We start from the raw sequence: 14,117 nt of genomic DNA, 5'->3' as shown, positions 1-14,117 counted from the left end.
AGTCTCCCTGGCTTTCGCACGCAGACTCCTCCCGAAATCCAGGTGGACCTGGTGGGTTCCCGGACGCCCAGTCCGGAAGAGGTGGTCACGTACATTGTGCCCGAGCCGTCGACGAGGAAAAAAGTGGTTGTCCTCCACGAGGAGCCGTCAGAGAGCGATGGAGAGACCAGCACCGATGCCAGTCCGGACAGTTCCCCGCACGCCAAGCTCATTTCCGAACCCCCGTCGCAGCAGCAGGACTGCCAGGCCGTGAGTCTTGTTGAGAATGACGAAGGCAAAAGAAGTATATATGGGCATTATTTGTAGTCGCTCAATCGTAGTGTATTATTAATTATTATGCAAATAAATTAATGTGGACGAAAAGACAAGTTGCCGCTGGTATGGACCGAACTTGGGATGCGCTCTACCATACGGCGGTGGTCTTCCTTCCGTAAAATTGTTTATTTCTGTGCATGCGAACCCGGCAGCTACCGGGAGTGTTAGTCGTGGGAGGTCGTAATCATGACGGCTACGTGTGGAACGCGCCTTTAATGCGAGAGCACATATATAAACGCTTTCGACGGTTTTCGCGGTCGCCATCATGTCCGTCTAAGGTCCAATCTTTATGTGCTTCGCGCATGCGTTTTTTTTTTTGGTGTGCGTCTATGATATACAGAGGCAGATTTGAAAATATCGGGGAGTGGGGTCGGAGGACTTCACATCTCTTGTCTACGCCAATCATCATCATCATCAGCATCATCAGCTTGACTACGTCCACTGCAGGACAAAGGCCTCTCCTATGTTCCGCCAGTTAACCCGGTCCTGCGCATGCTGCTGCCGATTTATACCCGCAAACTTCTTAATCTCATCTGCCCACCTAACCTTCTGTCTCCCCCGAACCCGCTTCCCTTCTCTGGGAATCCAGTTAGTTACCCTTAATGACCAGCAGTTATCCTGTCTACGCGCTACATGCCCGCCCCATGTCCATTTCTTCTTCTTGATTTCAGCTATGATATCCTTAACCCCCGTTTGTTCCCTAATCCACTCTGCTCTCTTCTTGTCTCTTAAGGTTACACCTACCATTTTTCTTTCCATTGCTCGCTGCGTCGTCCTCAATTTAAGCAGAACCCTCTTTTTAAGTCTCCAGGTTTCTGCTCCGTAGCTAAGTACCGGCAAGATACAGCTGTTATATACCTTTTTCTTAAGAGATAGTGGCAATCTACCTATCATAATTTGAGAGTGCTTGCCAAATGTGATCCACCCCATTCTTATTCTTCTAGTTACTTCAATCTCGTGGTTTGGCTCCGCGGTTATTACCTGCCCTAAGTAGACATAGTCTTTTACAACTTGAAGTGCAAGTGCACTATTACGTATCTAGAAGCGCTGCTCTTTTCCGAGGTTGTTGTACATTACTTTCGTTTTCTGCAGATTAATTTTAAGGCCCACCTTTCTGCTCTCCTTGTCTAACTCCGTAATCATCAGTTGCAATTCGTCCCCTGAGTTACTCAGCAATGCAATGTCATCGGCGAAGCTCCGGTTACTAAGGTACTCTTCATTAACTCTTATCTCTAACTGTTCTAGGCTTCTGAAAACCTCCTTTAGGCACGCGGTAAATAGAATTGGGGAGATTGTGTCCCCCTGCCTTACACCCTTGTTGATTGGTATTCTGTTGCTTTCTTTATGAAGCACTATGGAAGCAGTTGATCCCCTGTAGATTTCTTCCAGGATGTTTATATATACTTCATCGACGCCCTGATTACGCAGTGTCTGCATGACGGCTGATATTCTACGCCAATAGTCGACCTCTACATAGTGGGGCCACGTCATACGTCCTTAGCGATCGCCTTCTTTTCCGCTCACAGTTTCCTTTTCTTGTCGTTCGTCTGCTCACGTGCTCACGCTTTCTGGGGGTAATTAACTTCCTCGCCAAGGGCTGTGAAGACCTGTAATCTATGCGACTTCTTGTACGAGTCGTTATGACAAGAAAGAAAGAAAGAAAGAAAGAAAGAAAGAGGGAAAGAAAGAAAGAAAGAAAAAGAGAAAGAAAGAATGAAAAATAGAAATAAGTAAATAAATAAATAAATAAATAAAGGCTCATTGGGTGGTAGTCTAGCTGACATGATGTTGATTAAGTCTTAAGATGGGTCCCTCGTCTTGCTTGTTTCCATGGTCGGGATGATGATGCTGTCATGCACAGGAAAGAATGACATACTTTGTTTTGTGCAGGCTCCGTAAGACCAGCGAGAACGTGAAGAAATTTCTGAGAACTTTTAGTTTTCTCTCTTCTGTCTGTTTTCCTTACTTTCTTTTTGTCCCACTTTATTTGCTACATATGGTTACGTAAAATGAGACGAGACGTGACTATTTGCCAGTGTATTTACACCGATAAAATCGGAGCGCAGCACACAAAGCGAGCAAACCAGACCTCTTCGTCGTCTTCTGTCCACAGAATAGTTCACCCTTCATGCGATAGCTACGTAGCATTACCCCCCGGTTGTAAAAGCACCGGCTCGGTGCACTTTATATGTGTTCTTCAGAAGGAGGGTGGTGTGGTTTCAGCCTACTGACGTGGACTACGTCACTAGGGGTGTTTGCAAACAGGTTAGTCCCGGAGACTGGAATGACCTCATACCTAACGTCCGTTACCCGTCGTATGATACGGTAAGGTCCCATGTACGGAGATAGCAACTTCTCTGACAATCCAACACGACGAACTGGGAACCAGAGAAGAACCAGAGAACCTGTCGTGGAGAGCCTTCTGGGTTGCTTGTGAAGCCAACAGCCTAGAGCTGGCAATCTGACGTGCGTGGTCGGCACGAGCGATAGCATCACGTGCGTATTCGCTCGGTGGAGGTGTAGCAGTCGGTAGTAGGTCGGATTACGGCCATAGAACATATAAAAAGGTGATTAGCCTGCTGTATCATGACGAGATGAATTATAAGCGAACGTCACGTGAGGTAGCGCTAGATCTCAGTCATGGTGGTCAGATGAGACATACATCGAGAGCATGTCCGTGAGGGTGCGATGTAAGCGTTCGGTAAGGGCATTTGTTTGAGGATGGTAGGAAGTGGTCAGTTCGTGTTGCGTAGAGGAAGAGCGCAAAAGGCCGTAGAGTACGCGTGACAAAAATGCGCGTCCATCATCGGTGAGAAATTGCCGAGGAGCGCCATGGTGTATAATTACATCATGGAACAAAAGTCGGCAACGTCAGTAGCAGTGCTGGTGGGGAGCGCTCTGGTGATGGCAAACCTGGTCGCATTGTCTATAGCAACAGCGACCCACTTGTTCCCAGAGTTTGATTCAGGGAACGGTCCGAGAAGGTCGACACCAACACGGAAGATTGAAGGTTCGGTTGGGATGGAGATCTGGTGAAGGAGACCAGCAGGGGGTGCGGCAGGTCGTTTTCGACGTTCGAATTTATCGCAGGAGGCCACGTAGCGTCGAACCGACCGCACGAGACCACGCCAAAAGAAGTGGCGCCGGACGCGGTCGTACGTGTGAGATACGCCCAAGTGACCGGCAGTTGGGTCGTCGGGAAGCTCATGCAGGACCGCTGAACGGAGATGGTTAAGCACGACTAGAAGTAGCTCAGGGCCTTCTTGCAGGACGCTATACGATGGTACTGCGTGCCATTTAGGAGAACGAACATGCGGAGTGACACGTCATTAGGGTCAGATTCCAGACGGGCAATGAGTGACCGCAAGGAAGGATCGAGACGCTGTTCGTCACCAATCTGACGAAACCTAGACATGGACATGACGCTGGGGCCAGGCTCGCCGACCGATTCATCTGGTTGGTCAACAGGATAGCGGGACAAGCGAATCGCTCTTTCAATCTCATCTAACTCCTTCGTTCTTTCTCCCCATACTTTCTTCGTCCTCATTATTTCATGCCACAAATTAATAAATACAGGTTGCCGGGGGTGTTACCGCTGCGATTGGTCAAAAGATTCGGTGCTCGCACAAATGAGTGAACGAGCGAGAGAGGTCGAAGCGAGCTCGGCGCGTGTGTGTGTGTGTGTGCGTCTGTGAACGAAGCTTTCGCTCTTTCCCGAAGTCTTAGAACCAGCATTCAGTGACCTCCACTATCGAAAGTTCACCTCGCATGGCACGGCACACGGTACGTTGCATTTTAAGATGTCGCACTTACGTACGAAACAAATGTCAACAAATGAACGTTAAAAATGCGGGATCGCTGTGCTATTCATATATCGAAGCCTCTGTTTTCGCGGACCTACTTTCACTCAGGACGGAAAACGGTTGGTCTTCTTGATGGAGCATGACGTAAGTTTCAACTGGCAGAGCCGTAAGAACAAAGCGGACGGTGAAGGGAACAGAGCGCTGGTGTCCTTTTTAGCTCCCTGTCTGCTTCTCTCTCCACTCGGTTTTTATTGCACTGTCAGTTGAAATTTAAGTCGTATTATTCATTGCTACTTAGTTGAACGCTGCTTGGGAAATTTCAATTCTCGCTTCAGATTGCCGATCTCAAGAATGACCCGGAGCTGCGGGAGTTTGCCGTCGCCTACATTAAAGGGATCCTGGAGCAAGCTCAAGTACTCGCCCAAGAGGTCAGCTGTTCCACATTTCGAGCGTATATATGTGTCCCCAGTAACGAGTGATATGGTACTCATTGCGTGACGAATTGGCGTCTGTATACCGTTCAATATTAAAAGCGACGACACAAAAGACTCCTCTGATAGTGGATGATAAGGCAATTTTAAGTTCGTCTAACATATTTAAGTGGTGAAGGCAGCTCAAAACGCAGATGATATCGTCATATCTTCAAATCTGCCCGCTCACATGGAGATGCAACAGTCAAGTCACGTGTGCACGCATTATTATTTTTTTAATGCTCATCTTTTTTTCAGAATGCGTAGTGAGCAGTGCAGATGTATGCTGCTTTCAGAAGTCTCCACGTTTCGACGTTTCACAGCGCGAATCGCCATTCAAACTCGAGTTCACATCTCAGCTTTTTTCGAGCTTTGTTGTCCCTCTGTTTGTTTTTCTGGTACGCACTCTTCTTCACTGTTCGTGGAAAATAAAAGAAAATCTGGCGGTGTTCTTCGTCCACAGATTGCTTTTCGTCGATATACTCTGGGCGGTTTCTGCCGAACAAAGCGGATTTGTGGGGCTATGTTGTGCTGCTTTTTTTTTTTTTTTGGCTTTTCATTTTTGCTTTACACACCCTCCGGTCATGTCTGTTCCATCCAAAAACTTATTGTTTGTGTGGGTCCTTCACTCGCCGTCTCTATCCACCGCTTCCTTCTAAAAAAAAATAAAAAATAATCGCTTCGCATCATCTTGTGAACTACGATATTGTTCTCTGTTTTGTTTAACCGCTTGCGTATTTCTTCATATTTTTTTCTTTCTTTTCTTTTCCCCATCTCTCAACTTTCAGAGGGCTCCGGAAAAAGCTGAGGAGCTTGTGACAGGTGAGACTTCAATGCTATCCGTGTTTTTTCAATCTCGTGGGGATTATGGTAGTGGCAGCGCCATAGATGGCACATAACTGGCCGCATCTTCGTTTCTTTAAGCCATTGTGTACGAGACGTGGAAATGTGAGAAAAATAAAAGAAAATACAAAGCCGAAAACTGACCAATATGTTGTAAAAGGACTGAGTATAACCTGCACGAGGTGGACACAGCGCGCGTGTGTATGTCGTTCTATAGTTATTATTCGCGAGGAAATCTTGGCACAAAGCGGCTGCTTTTCACACCTACTTTTCTTTTCTTTTTAATCTATATCTCGCGTGGTGGGGCAATCGCATTCTTTTTCAACGCGGGCTTGGTGAGCCCCGCAAAATGAAGGAATAAACTATAGAGCTCACTCCTGCCTTTATCCGTCTCTTTTTCGCGCCTTTCTTGCTCTTAATACACCTGCGGCGTCCCGCACAATATCTAATATACGTTCCCCGTCTAACTGATTATGCGTGCAGTGCAGTCCAAGCCGCGCGGTCTGCGTCAGCCAGTGAAGAGCGGGAATGAATCAAGAGATACGCGTTTAATATCTGGTGAGGTTGATATTACGCGCCGCAGAAACCATCTAAAATCCATCTCTCCGTGTGATATTGTCGTGTGTTTGACGCCAGTGCGCATGTAGAGTCTCTTAAGATTGTCGCTCAAACTCTACTCGACGGAATTTCGAAACAAAAAGGCAAAGCTTGTCATCGCCTTCACAGTTTTCCCATTCGATCGAGACTGCGCAAGTAATGTTTATCTTTTGTACACCTGAAGAGAATGGCGTCATGCACCAGTTCCACCTGCGTTGTAAAAGAAAGGCCGATAACCAGCTACTGCACTTAATCCCGTACAATTAACAGTGGCAAATGTTTACTAGTGCTAGCTTTGTTATCGCTAAAAGTGGCTGCCCGATGTTATAATGACGACATTATAACCTACGCAGATTGAATCCAATAGCTGAGTTGTCCACTACTCATTAACGCATTTTGTTGCTTTAAAACAGGACTGGAGCAGTCTTGCTGCACTCTGCATTGATATGTCCAAACAGCAACCGGTGATTACCATGATTAACTTTTGCGCGTGTTATGTGCAGCACGCACGCATGCTTTCTGTAAAGCCACTTTTTTTAATCTTCAAGCGTGCAACCTTGGCTGCACTGCACACATTTCACGAGATTTGATGGATTTGGTACGTATATGAGCCGTGCCTGCCGGAGCTGAAGTTTTGTTCATTGTTACCGACACTTCTATAGCCTTATCTCAACGCCAGGTGTGTTCGATCACCCTGTTGCAACAACTCTCGGCAATATCGCAACCTCAGAAGTCCGATTCTGCCCGAATCGGACGAGTAAATGCGGCGCCTTCTAACATCCCGGCTCACGCCTTTTGTGATTCGGTTGGCAGGGTCGATAGTGCCTGTAGGTTTGTCAGCGCGCTCATATATACCTGCACGTATAACGCAACACCGCGGTATATTGTGCGGGACACGAAATCGATAGGCGGCTCGAAAAAAATTTGTTTTCGCTGCACACACAACAAGACCGCGTAGGACGTATAAGAAATCATGCAGGTTAACAGCACAGGCGCCGAGGACAATTTCGTGCCCAGTATAGGGCCTCCAACGCGAGAGGATACCCGCTATTCTCCTTTCTACCTTGTCAAAACGCTATATCTACATCCCTACTTGTCCCTACACTTGCGAAGCCTCGAAGACCATCCCTATTTGTCCCTACACACTATCAAATCACATTGGATTTTTCTGTTGTGCCGCACCACTTTTTTTAGAAAAAGGGAGCAACGCAATATCTCCAAAAGGATCGATCTATCTCGAGCAGGACACACAAACGTAGCTGTAGCACGACCTGTTTAAAGTTTAAAGCTTCAATTTTTATGATACCGTTTTAGCATTGTTTTCCTCCTTCTGAAGGTCGTTCTGAAACTTTAATACCCTCAGAAGAAACTTTTTCAGAAGCTCCTATCTGAAGCTTCGCTATGAAGTAACGTCATTAGTTTAGTTGTTTGGTTTCGTTGTCGTCTCGAGCTTTTTGTATTCTTAGCGCCGTATCCCACGCAAAGGGAAGGATTAACGCCCGTTTCTGAGCACTTTTCTGTGTAAACCTAAACTATCGTTCGACGTTTGGATCCTGAAATCCATTTCAGTGACAGTTTGCGTAGTAAAATGGGAAGCTTATCTATTGTGCAATATCCCACTGCATTTCGAGCCACATGTATGACGGGATCTGGAAGTAGGGAATATATATATATATATATATATATATATATATATATATATATATATATATATATATATATATATATATATATATATATATATATATATATATTATACCTTCGCACGTGGGTATGTGTGTGTGCGTGTATCTGTACACATGCAAAACAGAAAACTTGAGGAAGAAATGTATGAACGCCCCTCCCACCCCCGCTGCTTCCCCGGCTACTTTACTGTAAATGAGGTTATGCACTGCGCAATACGCCTGCAGAATGACGACACAAGCGATATACTGAAAAAATAATAAGAGTTCTACAATACGCGCGAAAATGAAAACGAAGCGATCACGTGCCTTTCACAAAGGCCTCCCATTGGTTCCTGTCATTCCGGGGTAACGAAGAGGGGTGAACAAATTGTTGAATACATCGGCGTTCCTCCGTCGTCATTGTCGTAAAAAAGAACCATAATCCGATGCATTAAAAACGACGTGAATGATCCGACTGGGTGAAGGCCGGAGACAAAATTGGCGCACTCACCTTTGATCATTACGGGAGGTGGAGGGTGTGACGCCCCTCCCCCCTCTTCTCGCACACGCCACGGACATGCGTCTTGTCTTCGTTTACTGCCGTTCTGCAGCCATAATCCGGCGTTTACAAAATGTTCCCCACGGCTCTTCGATGATTGCTCTCTTTTTCAGAGAACACGGCGTTGAAGAAGGCTGCCGGGCCCTGGTACTCCCGCATCCGGGCCGCCGTGACCCGCTGTCTCCGCACCGGTTGCCTGTGCGTCGTCCGGAGGCAGCCGCCGCCCTGAAGCCCCGCTCGTCCTCCCATTGAGCAGCAGCTGTCGCGCGTGTAAACTGCCGGCGATATCGTCGTCATCAACTACTGTGCACCAGTGCGCGCCCTGTAGCCGTCGTCTTCTGGGCGCGCTGTCCTTGCTCCCAAGAATGTCGGCGCGGAGGGCATCTCTCTGTGTACGTGTCACCGCTGCCTCGGGCAGCTTCTGTCGCGTATGCACACGTGGTCACCCCCCCCCCCCCTTACATGTGTTTCTGTATGCGCTGCTTCATTGTCGTGGCCGGAAAGCTCTGCACACACCTGTCGGAATGTGAGAACGCCCAAGTAGATTCGTTTTACAGATCCTACACGCATCCTCGACTGATCGTTTCAAATGCTCTGTTTGGTTCTAGTTTTGTCTATAACTCAACATGTAAAATGGCACGACTAAGAAATACAGACGTGAAGCATGGAACAAGTGCCAACTTCCAACTAATTTGTTCAAGAAGCGCGAGCTTAATAAGCACTAAGCAGCACTAAGCGCCAATCACGATTGAACAATATCGTTTACATAACATGCATCTACAAAAAAGCGAAAAAGAAAAACTGCTGTTCTTTGCGAAAGAGGAACGGCGACGAAATGCTTATCGCACGCCGTTTTTCTCGCCGTCAAACGCCTGCGGGTTTTTTTTTTTTTTCAGTTTACGTGGTGTTAGCCTTTCTCACGTAATCTACTGCTGCTAAGCTGTTGCCCTGCTCAGCGCGAGGACGCGGGTTTGATCACCTATCGCAGTGCAGTGATCGTGTGATTCGCCCCCCCCCCCCCCCCCCACTCCATATCGATGGGAGCGAAATGCACGAACGCCCGTGCATTTGGATTCAGCTGCACAGTCAAGATTACTCCTCCACTACATACATACGGTGTAGCTCATAATCTCGTCGTGCTTCTGGCACGTAGAACTCCGGAATTTTATGACCGTGCATTGTTTGTCGTACCATTGGTATGCGTCCGTTGATCGTTCTTTTTTTTTTATGTACTCGGGGATTATGTCTCTAGCGTCTCGCGCGCGCGAGTTCTGTTGAAGTCTCGTATATTTTCGCTGTTGTTGAAGTTCCTTTTCTGCAATCGCCTCGCGAGTGTGCAGTTGCATGACACCGTTGTGTCATGCATTCTTGGCAATCTTCTAGCCCGCGTCGTCTTCGATGGCGTTTTCGTCGACGTGGTCGTGGGAAAGCCTAATCGTGGCGTAAATCCAAATCCCGTCAACATGAACCTCGGATATTGACCGCTATCTCCTGCACTGCGAGCTCGTCATCGATACCCATCGCTTCACCCTAACCATGGTCGTGTACGTACCAGCTGAGTCTGCGTGAGATCCAGCGTCTAGTCAAATCAGAGCCGAGAAATAGCCGTCGTCGTGCGTTCGCCCTTTTATATATAGTATATATAAAAGGGCGTAATAATAGTACTTGACGTGCGGTGCGCGTCTGTACGAATGCGTTTATAGCTAAGCCGAAAACTAGTATTTTTTTTTTCTTAAGTCCACTTGCTGTTAGTACTGAACATGCATTTTTTTTTCTTTTCCGTGGTAAACTGCTTGTTTCGTGCTGCACCGCAAAAGACGAGAGTGACGAGAAAGTAACGCATCACTAACCAGCCTTATACGCATGAAGTATGCAGATTGCATGGCGCAATGTGCATGTGCGGCCGCGCGAAACGTAAGGCAATCGAAGGAAATCAGAACCGCTGCACGCATAACGGTTTAGAGAAACCGCTATGCCGCTTCTACTCCTCGAAAAAAACAAAAAAAAAACATTGGGATGCTATCTGTGCTGATGCAGCTTTTCGTCAGTGTGGCCGTAAATTGGAAGAATCAGTTCTCGGCATTTCTACTCCTCGAAAAAAATTAAGAAAGAACATTGGGATGCTATCTGTGCTGATGCAGCTTTCCGTCAGTGTGGCCGTAAATTGGAAGAATCGGTTCTCGGCATTTGTGAATCGCGGTTTTCGTACGCGAGAAAGAGGAGAAAAAAAAAGCAAACAAAAAAACGCGCATGTTAAGTCTCCGAAGTCTCTGCGTAAGTTTGATAAGAAGACCAAGTATAAGCGTGCGAAATCGCATTCGGTCAATTGGCATAGCTGGTTATCTGCGTGATGACGCACTCCGCGTGTGTGCAACCGAATCTCGGTGCGCGTTGCGTGCGAAAATTTCTTGATCCAGTTGAGTAAAAGCAGGGTGCCCGTATGCATTAGATCCGGGGCCACCGATCGAAAACGCATTCGTCTCGACTTTGGGTCCAGGCGCGAAAGCGGCGCCGTTTTACGAGTTGAGGTTAGTACGCAGCGTTCAATTTATTTGGCATGAAGAGGAAGCTGCTGTGTGCATAGCACCCCCACTTTGTGAAACAGGTGCGCGAATCAATATTTTCCATCTCGCGTTTCGTTGGCGCTCGCCGTTTTCGATCGCTCAAACAGCTGGCTGCGGCGTCGGTGCACTTGGATTTCTACCTTCTTTGAAAACGATTTGCACTCCCGTTGTTCACATTGTAAAGTCACCTTGCAGGTAGGTATTCGGAGGCAAAGCGCTGTCACTGACGCCAGTGAAATGTGCCTAAAGTATTCGGATCGCGTCTTTGGAATCGGTTATAGTTTTGATATCGCGTCGATTGGGAGCGTTTCTTCGAGTTTCCTGATGTCTCCTCCCGAAAATTTATTTCTTCGGTGAAAGCCGGAGCTGTCGCTTTAGACGGCTTGTATTTCACACATGTGGCTGGGTACGTTGTACTTGGATTCAGAGGAATGAGCGCGAAGTTTTCCAGTGGTACGTTTTTATATTAGCCTAGATGGTCGCATAATCACTTGGCCTTAATTGGGAACACAGGAGCGTGACCTCCGAACTTATAGGCAGCGTGCTCGCCCCTGCGCATCATCCGATACCGGAGGTTATCTTCTCGTCACCGCAAAGCTTGCTTCAACACGCGCACGCCACCGTTAGCCGCGCTTACTGCGTCATTAAGTCTCATATTTCGCATATTCGCTTGAGAGAGAATGAGCGAGAGAAGTAAGGAACATGCAATTAGCTGCGATTGGGAGAACAGCGTCTGCTATGCTACCCTACACTATAGGGTAAGGGAAGGAAAGACTGATAGAATATTACAGACATGCTGTATAGTTTCAACAATACTGATTGTTGGCCTAGTTGGTACTTGCTTAATGACATGCTTTGGCTGCAAATAACACACACAAAGTAAAAGAAAACTCAACGAAGAGCACAAGCGGATTGTCGCTTGTGCTTGTCATTGAGTGTTCCTTTACGTTGCGTGTGTTATTTGTGGCCAAAGTATGCCATGTGTAGTTTCAATCGTACTGAAATATCACTCATTGTTGCCTGCTGTCTTCTATAACACATCCGACGAACGATTCGGCAAGGACGGGACACACCAAAGCCAGACCATGGAAGTAAGCTTCAGAGACCAACTGAGAAATTGTGCGAGCGAGAGAGAGAGTGAGAAAATACTTTATTGAATTATCCGGTGGACGACTATTGACACCAGAGACATTAGCGTAATTGTGTTTTGCGTCTTGCGAACGTGCGTGCGTGGCAGCGTTGCGGCATTCCTTTGTTATGGCAGGTTACCCGTCAAAAGGCAGACATGCGTATATGACGCACTTTACTCAACCTGCGTCCCGCGTCATTTTCAGAGCTGTCATGGTTTACGCAGCGAGTCGGCTGTTCGCAGCCTATCGCACTCGCCTGCATGCGTGTGAACGAGCTGTTCGCGGTTTTTTGTGTTTTTTTAACTATTTCCGCGGATGCAGCGATAGGAACTGTGACGCCTGTTCCGCGAGCAGCCGAGAGAAGCGGCGGGCCCCCTGAAATTTGATTATGACGGCACTGTGTATTTACACGCGTGCGCAGAATCTTAAGGTTGTTCGACCCTGCCTGTTGCACATGCACAGTACTGATAGTGCTGTTGCCCTTGAATTTGGTGTTCTGTTCTTAAGCCTTTTCGTCGATGCTTAGTGTCACGCCTACATCGCATCAGTGCCGGACTATCGCTGGTCCAGTCTGCACATAAATGTGCGAAGTTCGAAGAAAACGAAAAAAAATGTTGATTAGAATGCTGATTAGAGGCTGTTTTTTTTTCTGTCATCGAAAGATGATATAGTGCGGATAGTGGTGTTAAACATGCGCCACGAGCGAGCTCAGTGAGCAGCTTATACTATAGTTTATTGAAAATTTTTAATTTGTATTCCACGTGCCGAAATTGTAAGGCCCGTCGAAGGAGGCACATTATATGTGTGGTGAATGACCGCACCGTAATATTGTTCAGCAGAAGTTCAGTGGACTTGCACTGAAATATATGTGCACAAAGCGTTTTGCTTATCACTCTCGTCGCCGTGGCATGGAATCGAAACCGCAACTTCGATCTCAGCAGCGCAATGACACGGTTACACCCGAGAGTGCCCTACAAATTCTTGTTTGCGATTGCATAGGTCAAATTCTGGCGAACTCCTATGGCCAGACGCTTATGTGAGGAGGAACCGGCTATAGTGGATTATTTAGCATTATTCGTCGTACCGTAGGACAGGTTGTTGTGAGAAGCACGTCGTCGCTTCATTTGCATGCCTGCATTCATTGCAAAAACTTTTTTCCCCAACTCGTCCAACGTGTGCAGAGGAGCGTTAAAGCTTCCCCCCCCCCCGCCCCCGATTGAGAACCCATGCAGCTCATGTCTATGCCTGCGGCAACAAAGCTCCAGATAGCTGACTTATACCTCTGGCGAGAGACCCTCCCGCTCAATTTGCATATTGACAAACGGCCTATAGCGTGTCGCCCACTTTCGTTTCTCGCCATTTATTCCTGCATTCTCGCGTGTGCTTGCGTCATTATCGGTAACGTAGGCAATGCGGCGGTGTATCCACGCGCCTTCATTTGCGAAATCGCAACCAACCCTGTGCAGGCCTATTCGCCCTAACGCACTGGAAGGCCGATGAAGCCACATCGTTTGTTGTTTGAGGAGGTGCTTCTCGCCCTCATTTGTATAAAACAGGGTTTAGCACGTTTTCACAACACACGACTATATGTAGAGTGGGCGAAGAAGATCGAATATATATGAAAGCGACGGAAAGCAGCTTTTATATCAAGAGCACTCGGTGTATACAATTGCCTTTTGTCCATAAGTGGATGTCTCGTGCCATCTTCACCAAACTGCCGTTTTACACAAATCCACGCGCGTTCGCGTATAACCGTTCTCCGTTTCGTAACTTTGCCAGGATGTGACTCCATTCTCATTGTTCGTTGTAACGGTAATGCATACTGTGTGTGTGTGTTTGCGTAATGCTTAAGCGTAGATTGCGGAAGGTGTCTTCGCGTAGACCGGTCGCTTTTGTTGCACTCCTTTCCGCGGCGCTGTTGGCACATCTTGTGCGGAGGCGGCTGCACTCGCGGTAGCAGGCAGATGCACATGTCACGTGATTTCACTGTACGCTCACGATACAGTTTATCCGGTGGTCTATAGATGTACCAACGCAAGAGTTCATCATGTACGCTTTATATTACTCTGTGAGATGTCCGACTCACATCTAAAGTGTCGCGCACGTGTACTGCGTGCACACGCGCTGTACACTTCACGCAGTACTCTGGTGTACTGCGTTAAGCTTGTGAAG

At 47.3% G+C, this 14,117-nt stretch overlaps 1 protein-coding gene across 2 annotated transcripts in view; it reads left to right on the top strand.

Moving 5' to 3' along the window:
* LOC119159364 (uncharacterized) overlaps positions 1–8,623 on the top strand; it is a 99,526-nt gene extending 90,903 nt beyond the window's left edge. The window contains exons 4-7 of one of the 2 annotated variants that reach the window (XM_037412100.2): positions 25–249; positions 4,454–4,546; positions 5,377–5,410; positions 8,365–8,623. In XM_037412100.2, coding sequence (XP_037267997.2) covers positions 25–249; positions 4,454–4,546; positions 5,377–5,410; positions 8,365–8,480 — 468 coding nt within the window. In that variant the 3' untranslated portion in view covers positions 8,481–8,623. The remainder of the gene's footprint in view (positions 1–24; positions 250–4,453; positions 4,547–5,376; positions 5,411–8,364) is intronic. The other variant, XM_075865083.1, reaches the window with a different exon arrangement.
* The last annotated feature ends 5,494 nt before the right edge of the window (positions 8,624–14,117 follow it).

The sequence above is a fragment of the Rhipicephalus microplus genome, chromosome 1, assembly GCF_043290135.1.
Source record: "Rhipicephalus microplus isolate Deutch F79 chromosome 1, USDA_Rmic, whole genome shotgun sequence".
Taxonomy (NCBI): domain Eukaryota; kingdom Metazoa; phylum Arthropoda; class Arachnida; order Ixodida; family Ixodidae; genus Rhipicephalus; species Rhipicephalus microplus.
The sequence above is the reverse complement of the archived record's forward strand: the minus strand, read 5'-3'. Positions and strand labels throughout refer to the sequence as shown.